General features: G+C 38.2%; 1 protein-coding gene across 2 annotated transcripts in view; it reads right to left on the minus strand.

Annotated features, from left to right (window-relative positions):
- fbxl17 (F-box and leucine-rich repeat protein 17) overlaps positions 1–18,899 on the minus strand; it is a 231,390-nt gene that overhangs the window by 207,830 nt on the left and 4,661 nt on the right. For both annotated transcript variants that reach the window (XM_053504719.1, XM_053504720.1), the window contains exon 5: positions 16,853–16,984. In XM_053504719.1, the coding sequence (XP_053360694.1) occupies positions 16,853–16,984 (132 nt within the window). The remainder of the gene's footprint in view (positions 1–16,852; positions 16,985–18,899) is intronic.

Below are 18,899 nucleotides of genomic sequence, written 5' to 3' on the forward strand. Positions count from 1 at the left end.
GAGAAATCCCTGCTCGTTTTATAATACCTGTGTCTAACTGACGCGATAACAAGGCCAGCTGGGAGGAAGAACCTAGCATAAACCATGGCGTGTAAGCCTTCCAGCTGAAATCCTAGAAGCCCTGTAGAAAACAACTGTGTGAACATTGGACTAATTGTCTGTATTATCATTATACAATTATCATTATTATATATTGAATAGTAAATAATAATTCAGAAAATGCAACGTATAATACTGGACTCATCTAAGGCTCTATTCGAAAAGCTTATTAAATCGGTTATCCTCGTTGAGGTGTTCATTATTATTTAAAAGTGACCAGGGCTCTCAGAATTATTGTTAGAAAGGGAAAATAACACATTTCTAGCATAGTACTTCGGTATCCGAAAATGTATTACGTCTACGTTGTAGTGATGGAATTAATCATATTTATTAATAAAGCAGTCGAGGTGCATGAGAAAAAAAAAATCTGTTTTTGATTATAGGATTCTATACCCTGGCTTCGCAGGACAGCCAAGCATTTATGGAGTTAGAGAACATGACCCTGGTAAATGGTGCTGGGAGTGAGTGCTTGGCACATCTGCATTACTGAGCTCTATTAAATAACACAAGGAAAGCTTTTCAAATGACACCACCACAGCTGGCTGTGAACAGACTGATGCAGAGTTAGTAGTAATCCAGAGTTTTAGCACACTCCATCTGTAACCAAACTGTTGCTGAAGCCATGCATTCACTACCAGTCAAGTTTGTACACACCTTTTAATTTCATGGTCTTTCCTGATTTTTATCTCTTTCTTCATTATAAAAAAATGCTGAATGCATCCAAAATATGCAATAATCTTCTTTGAACAATTGATATTGAGATGTGTCTGCAACTTATGCTCTGTAAAGTTTTCATAACTCTCATCTGAGGCTGGTAGATCTAAATGAACAACTTCTCTGCAGCAGAGGTAAGTGTTGGTCTTGGTTTCCTGGAATGATCTTCATAAAAACCAGTTTCATCATGGTGCTTGACCGGTTTTGTAAATGCTCTCGACAATACTGTTTTTGCAAGAACTATTCCAAAAAAGCTGACCGTCATGTCTTAAAATAACTTAATTACATAATTCCATGCATGTTAGCTTTGAAAGTATACAGTAATGCTCCAGAATGTAGATCCAAACATGATATAGTGTATAATGTACTGTATATCTACAGTATATGTAATGTACATGTACTGATACTGTAAATCCAAACATCCAGCTTATACTTTATGTACACAAACTACCATACCGCTGGTGAACCTGTCTATTGTCTTCTACATTGTTCTATTTTACATTACATTTACATTTAGGCATTTGGCAGACGCTTTTATCCAGAACGACTTACATCTTTATCTCATTACACATCTGAGCAGTTGAGGGTTAAGGGCCTTGCTCAAGGGCCCAACAGTGGCAACTTGGTGGTTGTGGGGTTTGAACCTGGGATCTTCGGAACCATAGTCCAATGCCTTAACCACTGAGCTACCCCTAGGTTTTTTTTTTTATTCTGACATATCGAAACATAAGATTCATTGGTTAGAGTCTCTATCCACGTGGTTTGTGAAATAAAGACACTTCATGCGAGTCCTGGAATTTGATTGTGATTGCAAGGTACCATCACCTTAATTTCAGACTCCAACTCCATCGCCATCCATTTAAACAAGAAAGGAAAAGAGGTAGCAAAAACAACACTTAAATATGCACCCCAGGAAATTTGTAATAAACGATCAGAAAGCATCCAATAGAGCAATGAAACATCCATGTAATGTCTAAGCATTTTTCTCTCTCTCTGATGAAAAGAACTCTTGATGCTCAAACAGACTTTCAAAGTGTATTTTGTCAGAAAAAAGTCACAATCGAAAAAAAAAAAAATCAGATGCAAAAGCATGACTCCAAATGGGAGATATTTGGATTGAAAACTTCCCCTTTGAGATCACAATGATCCCTCTCTCCACTGGGGGAATCATTCGGCTCACTCAAATCCGAAATTCTATAAAAGTACTTTTGTATATTTCCTCTTTTGCACCCCCTGGGTTGTTTTGCAGTTTTCCTGTACAGATTAGTGCACCTCAATAACCCTGCAGCACTCAGCAGCCTCCTCCACCAGTGACCTTTACCTGTCACTTCCTAATATTTATGGCCTTTCAACTGATATGCTGTCAAGAATAGATGTCATTCAAAAAACTGCTTGCTGCCTCTAAAATCAATCATGCATCAGCGGGGCCGCACAAGTTGCAAACAAAAACACACAGCCTTTAGGTTTTCTTTCTATAATACAATCACACTGGCAGCCTTGGCCTATAAAGATTAGTCCTGAAGAAAATAGAGGAGGAAAGATCATTTAGTATTTCGGGCACTACTGAATGAGATTATGGCCCTGGCGTATTTATAAATTGGTCATCTGCATAATAGTTGAATCGATCATAAATTCAGAAATGCTAAAAGATTACACAGATGATTTTCACTTTTGGAGAGATATATGCCCTTAATAGCACAAAGTTCATTTTAGAATCTGAAGATTTCCAGGTAATGAATGTCAACAATCATACTGACACTGATATTTATCACCTTTCCATCTATTTCGCTCACAAAAGAGTCATAACAGAAATCCATGGGGATTCATGGAAATTGCATACTGCACCAATTAGAAGCAATGTTTTAAAAGCATCTGTATGAATGATTCTTATGTAACACAAAACTAGATAAAAGATTTACAAGCTGTTTGGTGGACAAATTGATGTTTCAGCACTGCAGTGCTGAACCAATCAAACATATGCTAACTCTTCTATTTCTGAACATAGAGGAGACCTGTTATCAGTGTTTTGCCTACTAAAGAGGTTAACGCTTTATATGTAGCCCAGCATAAGAAATAGGAAACCTAGCGCAGCCATGGATTCTTTTTCAAATATAAATGCCTCACACATTGGGGTTCCACATGGCTGAGGCAAGTGGACATACAAAAACAATATAAACAGAAATAATTTGCACTTGTGTCAAACTCAATGCACCCTTGTTGATCACCATCGCTCCTAACGACCTAATCACTGTTGCTCCCAACAGACAGTCACTAATCACCAGTGTTCCTACCAACCAGTCACTAATCACCAGTGTTCCTGCCAACCAGTCACTAATCACCAGTGTTCCTACCAACCAGTCACTAATCACCAGTGTTCCTACTAACCACTCCCTGATCACCACTGCTCCCAACGGCCAGTCACTAATCACTACTGCTCGCAACAGCGAGTCACTAATCGACACTGTTCCCAATGAACAGTCACAAATCACCATTATTTCCAACAGCAAGTCACTAAATCCCCATTGTCCTTAATGACCATCTGCATGATACCCAGCTGCAGTTTTGAGAAAGATCGAATAACAGCGATGCTGTGCTCACATGTTGAGAAAATGTTGGCTGATTTCACTTCTACGTTTAATTTACGTTTTATAATAAGGTTTTTGCTGGGCCACATAAGTACTAAAAAAAAAGTCTTATTCAGTAGGTAGCTGTATAGAAGGGTCACGTGGCTTTTAAAACAATCTGTTTTTTCACAAAAGCCTTGTCCTGTTTTTTTATCCTCAAGTCTTGTGAATGAAGGTTATATTTAAATCTGTGTCATGAAGTTAAATTATTTAATTTGCACTTACTCAAAGACAGTGCAATGATGGGGTTAAGGTTTCTTTATTACCTTAACACTAAAGGGGTATTAAATAAGAAAAAACAAAAAAACTGCATTATCTGTGTCAGCCATCAATTAATAACTACGTTACACAGCAGTATCAACCAGCATTTTACAATTTAAAAAAAGTGATCCCAACTACTTAACAATGCTCCCAACAATTTCTCACTAGTTATTATTACAGTACACTCTATAGTTAGTGGTACTGTGGCATGAATTATAACCTATTATTTCCTACTATGATAAACTTCCTTTTGATTGTACGCTATTTGATGTAAAGTGCCTTCAGAAAATCTTGTTTCCTCCTTTAACAGGTTTTGATATGTTAATTTTTACAGCAATTATCCAGGAAGGCAAATTATGCTATGATTTCATCTGTTGATTTCTACTGAATTTTTTTAACATACTCTCCCTAAGCTTATTTCCTTCCTGGAATGTTGCCGACGATGGTATAAAGAAATTATGTCATTATAGACTTATTCACTCTTAAAGCATCTGCAGCTCTTCATATTTTAAAAGGATCCTCATTATGCAAGGTGACAATGATTCAGCCTGTATGCACTGTGTATGTGACCTTAGGAAAGGCTCACACACTGTACCTTAAACACCAAAAAGGCAGAGAAAGCCATCAGTTAGGTTGCTGATTAGATTGAATTATTGTTACATTTGTTGCCCTATAAATATAAATCTAATAGTTTTTAAGATATTTTATGCTGCAATGCAAAGTAGTAAGTGACAATTGTTTTTTTTGTTTTGTTTTTTTCTAAAGCTTTAGTGCTTCAAATGAAGTACATACCCAAGAGGCTTGTGCTAATTCTCACATCTTCATCTGGGAGCATCATCAGTGGAACCCATAAGCAGAATGAAGTACTTAGTCTTTCAGTATGCTTTCAGTTTTACATTTCTGGTCACTGAACAATGTCTCAGTGCCTTGTATGTGTGTGTGAGCGTGTGTGTTTGTGTGTGAGCGTGTGTCTGTGTGTATGAGCCTGTGTGTCTGTGTGTGACGTGTCTTGCTTTAGGCTAAGCTAATGAAGGCAATTTCTCAGGCTAACTTTTATTACCTTTCTAAACACTTAAGATCAGTGCTCTGCTCAGATTTGAATAAAGCGATGAATGATGCTAACAGGATGCCTTCCTAACAGGAAAATGTTGTGGAAAAACGTCCTGTAGAGTAACTTCTGTGTTCGTGAAGCCGTGAAGCCTTCATAATTTGCAGGACAAAAGAACTTGTTACGCCCATCTGGGGCAGACAGATCCATACTATTATGAAAGAATATGATAAAAGATTATAGTTTCTAATGAACATAACAAAATAGGAATCACATGATATAATTACTTGTCTTGTGTGGCATCAGCCAGTACATCATTGGAACAAATGATCTTGAGGTTGTTGGGTTTTCATAGGATTGTTTTATTGCTCTACTGATAATGTATTCAGAGAAGCTCAGCAGGAAATTAGCAGCTTGCGCTGTTAGACGATCCATTCAAATGAGTCACTTGATCTTAGCTGCAGTAGTCATAGAAGCAACTTTAACCACAGTCTAACGCAATAGCAAATCAGATATATTTTACATGAACAAATATTGTGGTCTTCATCTTCGTGTTCAACACAGCACACACAGACACAAGACACTAAAGGGACAGTTCTTTCTCAGTCGCTTACAAAAAATTGAAAAACAGGTGATTTCAGTATTGCTTTATTTTTAAGCAATCTTTATCCTCAAGCTACAAATAGTTAAAATGGCACATAGCAAAGAGGTGCAGTTGAATTGGTGTTTATATGTGTCACAGAGTCACTGGTACATGTAATCCCGATGTTCAACGATTTGGTCAAGAACCAGGAAAAAGCCAAGGACTATGAGGAAGTTTTTGCATAACGAGGAAGTCCAGAGGATTATATTTCCTAATGTGGGCAAACTGTTGTCTGGTGCCGATGTGCACTTGTCACAATAACTTCTGAATCATGACTGGCTATTCTCTCTGAGCAGATTTCACCCTTCAGAAAGTACAGATTCCTAAAAGCACAAATCGTCCACAGACTTCGATCAGTCCATTACTCAGCGGAGAAAACGGCTAAAAAGTTCCCTCCATTTACATGCAGAGCTAGAAAATGCCACTTTCTGCTGTTTGCTTTGTGCTGAACTTAAGGAGATATGCACTGACAACAGCTACATACACTCAGCAGAGTTATTTTTATACCAGTTTGAGCGCTTTCTCAAACAACCACTGATGTGCACCATGTGGCCAAAATATGTGTAAAACGATTTAGACTTAGATTTCAGATTTAACCAAACTGTTGCAACTACAAGTGTCTATAAAGTGTATGTATTTTCAAGACAAACAGCCTTTCTTTCACTGGAACTAAAGGGCACAAACCTGCGCTTGCATGACACCGTTCCTGTGCTCAAAGTGGAGTCCAGGAAGACATGATGTGCCAATTTTAAAGTGGAACAACTTGAGTGTTCGGCACAGAGCCCTGACCACAACCTCACTGGACTTCTTCGGGACAAACCAAAACACAGACGTGCCGTCCAAAGTGTCCTCACCTCCTCAAATGGTAAAAGAAGGAACAACTCTTTATAACTCCATAACTCAATATTAAAAGGCATGGTTTTGGATCGGGATGTTCAACACTTAGGAATCCACACATCCACATACATTTGCCAAGACATTTGATGTGTGAGACAGATTCTCTTTAGCTTTCTCTCAACAAAAGGGAAGAAAAGAAAGCAGGAAAATAAAGCCAAGATGGCAGGGAAATGATAAAAGCTAGGGGGTGATCTGATATTTCTGAGTAGCAGAGAACTGTTATTTTAAAAGTGAAGAGGGATTCTGGGACAGCGCAGGCTCTGATTGAGTTTTTGGCCGGAGAGAGCTGAACAGTCCCTCAACACCACACAACAGCCTGTAAGAGGTAAGAGGGTGCAGCTATATCAGAGGATGACAAACACTCAATGACGAGGAGATATGTGAGAGAGAGAGGGGGAGGGGGAGAAAGAGGGAGTATTTTTATAGTATTCTCACCTATTGGATGATGAGTCTCTCCATTTAAACAGAGAAACCGTTATAATACCAGAGAAACAACACAAGAAAAGACAGCAAAGGGACTGAGATTAAAAAGACACAAATGGGAAATAAAGCATCAAACCTTCGAAACAAATACCCTGATTAATTAGGCAACAAGCGGGGGTTAATAACACATGGGACACATAAAATAAGGCATTTTATTATTCTACTTTAGGTTTACTCTGTCAAATCTTATACCAGATTGTGACTTCTTGCTTAAGCTGGTGTTGGATTATAATCGATTGTGAAGATCAGCAGCACCTCAAAAACATTTCAACAATTATAAAAAAAAAAAATACAAGTGATTTCGTTTTCACAGAGAGAAATAAGTTTGGGTAGTGTGGCCCACACGTTTCAGGTCTATTTATTATTTTCTTTTCTAAATAGACTAACTGTGTGTCTTAGTAGTATAATTTATGATTAAAGAGACAAAAGTGCACAGGTAAGGGTCGTCCTAACTATCTTCCATCTGAAGAATCAGGGCCAGCTCTCGGCACGACATCAAAATAATAAGTCCCAGTGGTGTAATTGCTGATAAAAAAAAAAAAAAATGTTCAGTTAGATGCTCCCTTAATTACACTGTTCTTCCATGATTTAATTATTCTGGTCATTTCTGAGGTAGCTGATGTCATAAGAGGAAGGAGGGAAATAAACACAGTTTAAGGACTTGAATGTTTCCTTTACCCCTGCATAGTTGTTAATTACTGAGGCTAAGTGCACCATTAATCGATTAGGTGTCTTGACACAATATCTCATATCAGCTTTAGCACTCCGGGAAGCGACTTGAGGAAATACGAGGCTTGCTTCTTCTTCTATTTTTTTTATTTTTTTAAAGGATGACATGCTTTATAGTCTGGATGGTTGAGTCATCCTTTTAGCTGCAAATGTTCCAAGCGCCTTACAGGAGCAACACTTTAAATGAAACGGATGTCACTGAACAGTGAATCTTTTATGGCAAGACGCAACAGAAAAGCGTTCACTCTAAGGTACAAAGAGGTCGAATCCTGATGATACCACAGGCACCCATGGCCAAACAGGCTTTTTTTCCTAGGTGGGATGGATGGCATCACTTTTACCGATCAGCTGGAGCAACAAAAGTCGATTGTGAGCTCATGTTTACAAAACCTGACTGTTGCAAGCTGGCTGCATCGCTCAAAGCAGTGTTAGCAGATTCACCTTCATTAAACACACAAACAGATAGGGCATCCTTATTAAAACAATAAATTATTCCTCTTATTAAACGACACTAATAAGAGCTCAGCCATGAGAGGGGAGATAAAAAAAAAGCACACACTTAAATGATGTCTGCAACTGAAGACACAATAAAGCTCCAAACCAGCAATAAACATGTAACAGGACAGATACAGAAAGCTATTACTGGAATACAGAACACCTGAATAGCTGAGAGACAATGCAGCTGCACACCACCAGGCTCAATTTCAACAAAGGGAAAGGAGGGAAAGGATGGAAACAATGAAAAATTCCATGCAAATATGCATTCATCTTGCTGCACCAGCAAAGATATGATGATGGATATACGGCACACTGGCCAGTGCATCTATCATGCTATAATGAAGCTGCATGATTAGGGCAGATCAGGAGTGCTTAATCAAAAAGAGACATAATAAAGTGACATGAAAGGCATGACAGTGTGTAAGAACAAATAGAAAAGAAGGCAGTATAAAATTTGGAGACTCTCCAATAACTGAGTCTTATACCTCTTTACTTTTTTTACCCACTGCCAATACATAGACAGACCATTTATTCTTTAAACATAAGCAAAGCTTCTTTAACAAAACTGGCTCTCCAGACCTTAAGTAGAAGAGATGAAAGGATGTGTAAAAACCAACATGAAAAGCTGGAACACAGTGCTGAAACTTGAGCTAAAGAGAACAAGGGGAAATTTCTCAATGCACTGATTAAGCAGAAGGGGGAAAAAGCTGAGCAAACGCTGACCTTGTACAGTCCCATAGATTCCACAGCTAACCAGCAGCAATTCATCATTTGCCAGCTTACATTACACTCAACGACACCTATTTCAGTGTCTGAAAAATAACCTACAAGTTTTCAGAAGACAGGGAGTGTGATGTCACATTTCCTGCTGAGACAAAAGGTAAATCCATCAGTGCGCCATGGGGAAGGGGACAGACGATCAGAGGGTGACAACTAGCCATGAATCACCTTCTCATAACCTGAGGTAGCGAGAACTTTGACTTTCCTCATAACTCTAATTAAATATTAGGTTTAGCCATCAGATTTTCAGATTTTCTATTGTAAAGGATCCAATGCAACAATCTGGGAGACTAAAACACTTTCAGATCCTTCAATTTTCTTTGTATTTTATCAGTATGTTCCATTATCTTTTGACTATGAACAATATGGAAAGAATATTTTTGCACATAAGTTATTTTATTATATTTAATTATATTATTCTTTTTTTTAAGATATTAATACATGGATGTGGAAAAAAACAACTGAGCTACACAAAAAAAAAAAAAAACTTAGGACATCAACACCAATTTAAGATGTAAGTTAGTCCTAAAGCGGAAATAGCGTGTACTTGTCCATAAAATAAATTTTATACTCCCCATAAACATAAACTATATATATATATTCTGCACATACAGAATGAAAATTACAACAATTTGAATGCTCACATAAGTATTCTTTTGTCCATATACATACACATGCATTACATTTATGTTATTAATTAATTTTTTTTTTATACAAAATGCACAAAAAAAGGCCTGGTTTTCTTGAATCAGAGTCTAGAGTTAGAGCGCCACCTACAGATGGCAAAAATACTCCACTATGCCCCAGAGGTCATCTGAACTGCAGTGGTCACCACTCCTTTCTTTATTCACCAGAACCAGAGTAAAAGAAAGGATTTGTTCATTTTAATGGCCACAGAGTCACCTGAAAAAAGGGGCAGAATTTCAAATAGCACATTCACTTGGAAAGCTGGAGTCTAAAGTAATGCAAATGCTTTTTTTTTCAGCAGTACTACAAAAATTATAGAACAGTACTTTGGACAGAGCATTCTAGAAATGCAGCATTCTGAAAAAGAAGAGCAACATGTATATTAATTAGACTCTCTAAAAAAAACTTTGACTTACTAATAACCAGTGAGTGAAAACAGATTAACACTGTCCATCAAAGCAGCCAGAGATGGATGCTATGTCCTCGGTATGAGGAGGACTGACCCGAAAAGGCCAATGCTCCAGCAGAGATCAGTCCTGGCCAAGCTAAGAAAATCACGAGTATCGAGCTGGAACAGATGAACCTTTTCAAATTGCTCCACTCTTTGTCCATTGGGGATTTTCAAGGTGTAATCCTCTCCTGAGACGCTTAAAGGACACATCGCCGAGCTCCATATCTTACAGCATGACATGACATTTAGAAACTGCTTGGCTTTCTCAAGGTTTTTTTCTTAAATAAAAAAAAAAAGCAAATAGCAATTTGTTGTACTTCATCATGTCATCAAAGAAGACATGGGTTTCAGCAATGGATGTGAGAACTTCCTCATGAAAAGTCATCAAATGCCTGGGAAAGAAAAATCAATGTACCTCCAAAGACTGACCAGTGAGTCAAAATAGAAAGTAGAACAAGGTGCATGATCTCTGTTTGGTTGGTAAAAGGGTTTGTGCAATCATAGACTACAAGATCTGATTTGCTGAAATCTGTTCTGATTTAATGGACACAGAATGGCTAAACCTGTCCAAGCTCAAGGTAAACAGGCAAGAGCTATTTTGAATATTCCTCAGTCCCTCATCATCCAAAAATATAGCCGCATGAGATAAGAGGAAATGTTACTTGAAGGTTAGATCTTTCTCTCTTTCTCTCTCTCTCTCGCTTTCTCTGAGACTTGCACACATCAGTGAGTTTTTATTTAAAGGAGTAAATAATTCACCGTACATCCTTAGCTGGTTCTATTTAAATGTAATTGCAGGATACTCTTGTGACATTCTTCCAGAAAATAGATGCACTCTTAAAGTTTCTTCATAAAGCATTAAAAAACAGATTTGACATTGAGCATTTGCCATAGACTGCAGCCATTACCACTTTCTCTGCATTCAACACTACTTGAGCTTCCATCTGATGCTCTCGAAATGTCAGTGCAACAGCTACATCATCATGTTATGCATAAAGCCACAGTCATGTTTAAAACTTATCTACAACATCAGTATAGGATTTTAAAAAAATCTAGTCTTCTTTAAAAAAAAATTTTAATAGAAAAAAAAAATGCCACTCAAGCTTTCCAGGGCTGCTGTCACAATCCAGTCCATCGAAGAATACTGTATTGGAAAGCGAAAGAGCGGCCTTTTTGCGGGGAGGGGGGTGGGGGGAGGGTTGTTGTAGGGGCATTGTCTGGTAAGTGGCGGATTGGTACATACATGTAATTAGAAGAAAATTGAGGCCACATAATCTATTTTAGGTCATCCACAATACCATTTACATTAGACAATTAGGCTAATTAAATGTGGGAATAATCAGATAGATAGCTATGTAATCTGTGCTCGCCACCAGAAAGCAGCTTAAGCCATTTTCTATAATATCACCACCAAGGGAAAATTAAAATCATATGCTTTGAGAGAAAAAAGTAAATGAAAAAAAAAAAGCAGAAAAGCAAAGCCCATCTCTGCCAATGAAATGAACGCTTCTGACAGAATGCAGATTGAGTTGCAAGGAACAAATTAATTGACATTATTATCCGTATGCTGGGGTGTTTCATTTGCGTTTAGAGTGTCATGAAAGTACCGGCTTCTTCTTTAATTTTTTTGACAGCAATCTTGCACCGAGTCTATTTGTAGATAATGCAGCATAATTTAACTTAAGATATAAAAAAAATGAATAGTGTTCCCAAGAATAAGAGAATACAAGTGTTGCATCTTTGCACCACAAGGCCCTGCTCCAGTTTTTTACAGTTTAAAGTTAAATTAATTACTATTTTGAGCTAGCACAGTGCATGAACACTGAAAAGTATTGAATCTCAACCACCTCTTAAACACTCAAAAAAAGAGAGAACAATGTCTGACCACATCCGCTAGTTGCAGGTTCAGTAGTTCAGACCTGACAAGGAGACAAGTGGGCCAATTTAAGAGCTTGCACTCTTTAGCAAAAGTTGAACCTGGGCCTGAAACTAAAAGATTCAATTTGGAGACCATTGCATGCTGTGTAATTGGCCAAATATGCCACTTAATTGCTTTTAGTTCTCAGAGTTCGCCGCCATAACAAGTGGGGGCAGGAGCACAGAATGCTGTGTACATCTGAATATGGGTGAAAATTCAATTTATCCACGCTGCCCCCTCCGACTTCCAATATTGTTCTAATCACTGCTGGGTCATTAAAACTGAAGCCATTTAGGCAGGATGGAAAACCAGTACTAATTATATGGCACTCCACAAAACCTTCCTCAAGCAGTTCAGCTATTACTCATTGTTAATACTGACTTTTTACAGCAGACAGGAGCAGCTCACATGCTGTTCATGTGCATGCAAAAAGACAGTGTACTGTAAATGAAATGTAATATGCTGTAACAATTAGTATAAAGCATACTCTAATCAAATCATGAGCTGCAAAGGATCACAAGACTAATGGTTCAGATAAATAATTTTTAAAATCAAGCACAAAAATATGTATAACTTGTTAATATTTCTATAACTGTTTTTCATTTATTACTTATAGAACTTAACACTTAAAGAAAGGTACTTTTCCCAAAGTGTTAAAGAAAACTTTCACAATGTCCAATGTTCAAATCAAATCTTCAAATAAAATACTTATTACTCATTTGTTAAATTAAATAGATATGAGGCAATGATATGATGAACAATCGTAAAAAAGCAGAAAGGCAAATGCAAAAGCAAACAAACAAACATATAAATACGTAAATAAATCTTTAAATTTGACGGGCAGTTAAAGACTGCAAGCTGGTCAAAACTGATTGGCTGTTTTTTTCCCCCTGAACTTAAACAGCCAATCAGTGTTTAACTAGTTCAAATCTCGTTACCAAATCGAGCAGATTTCCTATAATTGGTAAAATATTTCTCATAGGCTAAAGGTTTTCTAAACATCTTGTTCATATATACCTGAGCTACAGTACAAATCCCACTATTCATATTATTTGACATTATTTATCAGCGTGGGAAAGTTTTCAGCACTGCCCAGGGGATTTTACCACTGTTGTCTGGCAACCCTGGCGAGCCCAGAGCGATATAGTTTGTATGCATCCAAAAAAAGTTTTTTTGCTTAGCAATGATGCCCGAATATAACACCATACAGCCAGAGTGAAACTTGTCTTGCATTATGATGGTTACACTTTGAATCACCTGCATGCCAAAGCCTGAGAAACTCAATATATCACTATAATAAAAACGTTTTCCCCTATGTTTTACAATAAATACATGAAAATATTTAATTACCTTTATTACCTTAAATGTGGTACAAAAGTATATTTTTAAACCAAATGCATCTCTTTTTTCTGGCTCAAGAAGGCTGCAAATGTAAGACCTCTACAATTCTGTCTCTCAAGAAATTACTCCTACCAAATGAACTAAAGGCTTAAACAGACTGATGCTCGTCTCTCCACATTAATCACAAGCATTTTACATGTGAATCAACACAACTGCAGTTAGAAAGAATAGAGCCAAAATAGATTCTAAGGCTAAAAAATTAAGTACTGAAATATCCAAAGTGTAAACAAGCACTGAGATAAGAAAATAATCAGCCCAATACCATGCCAAATGAATGTGGAACAAATTTTCTTTCTTAAGCCTGAAGCCTAAAAGCCTTTTAGAAGACTGTTAAAACATACCTGGTAGCAGTCCAATTGCCAGATTAGAGCTAAATGCCAGGTTATTTGTACTTTTCTTAACAGGGAACCACTATTGCCTAGCAGCAGACAAATAAAAAAGACTGATATTTTGCCCAGTTATATACCAATCAGCCATAACATTACTGACAGCCATCAGCCATGCACAGGTGGTGAATAACATTGATTATGTCGTTACAATGGCACCTGGAAGTGGGTGTTGTATATTAGGCAAAACATGAATATTTTGTCCCTAATGTTAATGTGTTTAAAGCAGAAAGAAATGGGCAAGCATAAGGATTTAAGCGACTTTACCAGGATTTGAGCTTCAAAAAAGGGATCCGGCGTGGCCACATGGTCCACTGTGGCGACCCTTGCCGGGAGCAGCCGAAAGACCAACAACAACGCAGTGGTCAAGACCTACCAAAAGTGCTATGGGGCTGTGTGTAACCACAGACCAGTCAGGATGCCCATGCTGACCCGTGTCCACCACCGAGAACAGGACCACAGAGCAACGGAAGAAGATGGCCTAGTCAGATGAATCATGTTTTCTTTCACATCATGTGGCTGGCCGAGTGTGTGCGCGTGTCACTTACGTGGGGAAGAGATAGCACCAGGGTGCTTTGGGCAATGTTCAGCTGTGAAATGTTGGGCCCTGCCATTCTTGTGGATGTTACCTTTGACACGTACCACTTACCTAAATCACAATGTTGCTGACCAGGTACTCTCCTTGAAGGAAACAGTATTCCCTGATGTCAGTGACCTCTTTTAGCAGAATAATACACCCTACCACACTGCAAAAATTGTTCAGGAATGGTTTGAGGAACACATTGAGTTCAAGGTGGTGACCTGTCCGCCAAACAGTCTAGATCTAAAACCAGTTGAGCATCTGTGGGATGTGCTGAAAGTCTGATATATGGAGGCCCCACCTTGCAACCTACGGGACAGATACTACAGCACACAGAGGCCTAGTGGAGTCCATGCCATGAGGGGTCAAGGCTGTTTTTGCAGCAAAAGGGGGCCACTCAATGTTCAGTGGGTAGGTCATAAGGTTAAGGCTGATTGGTGCATGTGCATGTGTACAACGAATATTACTGATTTTGCAAAAACTAATTTTTAAAGCACCATTTAAAACATTTAATTCCATTAACGAGGGCTGCACAAAAGTGAAAAGGCAGGGTAGAGAGAAAGGAAGGAAGAAGGAGCAGGCCCATCTAACAGATCATCCCTATTCATCATTGATTGGAGGAGAGAGAGGCAGGATCACTTTACTCCATTAGCAGGGCCGAGGGCTGGAGGAAAAGGGTCCTGGGCCTCCTTTGTAAACGAGTCATGCAATTGTGTGATCTGTCACTGAAAACATTCAGGCCCAAAACAATGGAGAGATTCAGATGACGGCCGTAGACCTGATGGTGCCTTGCTTCCTCGACAACGAAAGAGAGGGAGAGAGAAAAATAAAGGAGTAAGGGTTCAGGGCTGTATGACTACACAGTGGAAGATAAGGCGCTTCATTCACATGCGCCTGAGAAAGGACGTAGACAAAAATAACACAAGTGTTTTTTGAAGCCTACCAAATTAAACTCAGTTCCCACACCAACATCAGAACTTTTTTTCCAAAACACACACACAACTCCAAAGCTATTACACAAATCAGCATCTTAATGACAGAACTCTGCTAAACATCCAACATGGGTGGAAATTATTAGATTTAATCAATCAAAAAACAAGACGATACAGACAATTTGCATTTGAAATAATAACAATTTCAATACTGAACCAGTGCAGACAATTGCACCAAACCATATAGCAGACCTTTTGCATCATGACTGGCTTAAACTAGTAAATGTGGCAAAACAATTTACAACAAAAACTTCCAATTGTCAAGTTGATTTGTTTTCTTATAAAGCAATACAAACATAACTCAAGATTCTACACTTTTTCCTAATTCAACAAATCTTCACAATTTTTGAAGTCAGTTTTAACACTTAACTGAAAAAAAAAAATCAGAACTTATGTGTATTATTTTAGGATGCACTTCAAAAAGAGGCAGCTAGTCTTTTAGTTCCCTTTTGAAATACAGACCAAGATGCTCACAAATGTAATAGGAGATCTCAGTACAACACAGCACTTCAAGAAAACAGCACATCTGGACACTGGGAAATTGGAAGTAAGAAACCTGATCTAAAGAGTGTTAAAAGCTTTCTTTACTGTGATGAATTTCATTTTTATGTTTCCAGTTATTGCTAACAGACTTTTAAAAAGTCCTACAAAACAAGCGTAAGATATTGGTATGAACAAAGTACAAAGGTGAATGATATAATGAGAAAAAACAAATGCATTTGACCTCTGCAGGTAAAGACAGGATTCAGACAGTCAGTATAGTCAAGTAGCTTTGTGCATCACTCATATTTATTTTTCCCATCTCTAAAGACTTGGTATGAAACAAAGATGGGTTGCACTAGATGAGATTCATGAAAGGCATACTACTGCCCCCTACTGGTTGGCCAAAAAATGAATCTCACCAGTGGTAGAGGCTAAACATGCTGTAATTAGAAACATTTGACAATCCTGATTAACTGGTGGCATTGACCCCCATGGGACATGTCTGCGTTTAAGCTATTTTTGGTTTGAGCACAAATTGTTATTCACAGACCTCAGTAAAAAGAATTTGCAATATGCAATGTCACCACAGGGGAAAAGTCACCACAGAAAAGACATAGGCCACTAATAAGACAGTTTTTTTTTTTTTTACTTTGCTATTTTTAATTATCAGCAAATTCCTCTATTATGTCTGAGCAAAAGATTCCAAATAAGATCCATATGCTTCCTAAAAGCAATGCCCAAAAGAATCCTTAAACCCACTGGGATATGATGAGAAAGCTGAGCGGTAGAGATACAAAGAAAGATACAGAGAGATACACAGAAGTAGGGGCTTAAAAATCAGTATCAGAACATCTGGAGGGAGTTTATACACCAAAGAAGGGCGATGCTTGTGTGCGTGTGTGCACGCGCGTGTGTGAGTGTGTGTTAGTTACAGGCCTTCTTGGCATGTAGTTGGTACAGACTGAAAGGCCCTGTGCTAATAAGTATCCTATGTTGCTTTAAGTTACAGAGTATTTTCTTTCAGCCTTAACATCTTTTGAAAGCTTTCTCCAACTGCATCAGAGCTGCCACTTACAGCTTTTTCCATATATTTCACCAATACACAAACTCACACAGGTGGCATGAGACAAAATCAACTAGAATCATCTTATGTTGCTAGAAGAACAGACAGCACCTACCAGTTTGTTTTCTTGCATGTAAATCCTCTGCAGTTTTGGGCAACCCTTTGCCAGCGCTATCAGGCCCTCATCACTGACGTTGTAGCACTGTCCAAAATGTACATCCTTTAGCTCTGGACAATGCTCTCCCAACTACAGAGAATAGGGAAAGCAACACCAAAATTACCAGGGCCAAACAACTACAAGAACAGAAGTTAATAAGTAAAACAAATAACACAATGATTCTTAGCCAAAAACATAATAAATATTCTACTCTATTACGATATTGTAATCAATCAGTGAATTGTATATAAATTATATATTACACACACATACACACACTGAGAACTTTATTAGAAATGGCCACAAAGGGTAAGTGATACACACACACACACTATACGAGTATGCATATGTACTATTTTTCTTTTCCTAAAGTGTAAAATGTTTGGGCTGACTTTCATTTCAGTAATGTATAATTGGTACAAACTGTTTGTATGTATATAACTTCTCCATCTGTTAATTTCCCCTCTGTATAGAAATTTTTCGAATCAGATTACTTGCAAGTATGTATATCAGCGATAACATTATGACCACTGAGAGGTGACATGAATATCATTGATTATCCCATTGCAATGGTACCTGAAAGTGGGTGGGGTATATTAGGCAGCAAATTAATATTTTGCCCCTAAACCTGATGTGTTGGAAGCAGAAAAAAAATGGGCAAGTGTAAAAATTTGAGCAACTCTAACAGGAGCCAAAACTGCGATGGCGAGACTATTGGGTCACAGCAACTTTAAAACTGCAGCTTTTGTGGGATGTTTCTAGCCTACAATGGGCCCAAAAGTGTACCAAGAGTAGAGCAAGGAAGAAAAAACAAATCAGCGACAGGGTTGGGGCAGCCACGGCTTACTGATGCACGTAGGGCATGACAGCTGATCCAACACAAGAGATATTGTAGCTTTATTGTAGGTTCTGATAGAAAGGTGTCAGAACACAGTGCATGTCACTTTGTTGTGAATAAGGCTGCATAGCCACACATTGGTCAGGGTGCCCATAGTGCTTACAGTGAAGACAAGAGCATCAGAACTGGACCACGGACAAGTTGAAAAAGATGGCCTGGTCTAATGTAGCACATTTTCTTTTACATCAAGTGGATGGCTGGGTGTGTGCATGTCACATACGTGGCGAAGAGATGACACCAAGATGCACTATGGAAAGAGGGCAGGTTAGCAGAGGCAGTGTGATGCTTTAAAAAATGTTCTACTCGAAAACCTTGGCTCCTGCCATTCATGTGGATGATACTTTACCACGTACCACTTTAACACATTGTTTCTCAGCAAGTACACACCTTTATATAAACAATATTTCCTGATGCCAGTGGCCACTTTCAGCAATCTGACAGACCGCAAAAATCATTAAAGAATTGCTTGAGGAGTTTAAGTTGTTGACAAACATCCAAATTCTCCAGATCTTAATCCAACCGAGCATCTGTGAGATGTGCTGGAAAAACAAGTCTGATCCATGGAAGGCCCACCTCTCAACTTTTAGCTCTTAAAGGATCTGCTGCTAATGGATTTATGCCAGATACCAAAGCACACCTTTAGAAGTCTAGGAGTCCAGAATAGTGAAATATTAGCCTGTGAAATAATAATAATAACTGAGAATCATTGGAGATTCATTTGGTAGATGTTACCCGTACATCTGGAAACACCAAATCCATGACAGAAATATTAAAAGCGTTCAGCAGATGCCCTGGTCTAATGCATCTTGCAGGCATGTTTTAGTGTCCATAAAAAAACAGAGGTGAGGGTCTAAGATTACTATCAAGCATGAACTTCATTAAAGAAAGGCTAGCACAAGTTGGTACGGAAAGTACACAAAAAATACATTCCTCAGATTTTTTTCCACAAATTGAGGACTAAGAGAACTAACTAAACTAACTAGTTAAACTAAAGTAGACTAAACTAAGAGAAACCTTGATTCTTGTCTCTCTACCTTTGTGTATCTTACCCAATGGTAGGTCAAATGGTGCTGGTGCATTAAAGGGAACATGGTATAGAATGGAAAA

Source organism: Clarias gariepinus, chromosome 9 (assembly GCF_024256425.1).
Source record: "Clarias gariepinus isolate MV-2021 ecotype Netherlands chromosome 9, CGAR_prim_01v2, whole genome shotgun sequence".
In the NCBI taxonomy this organism is placed as follows: Eukaryota; Metazoa; Chordata; class Actinopteri; order Siluriformes; family Clariidae; genus Clarias; species Clarias gariepinus.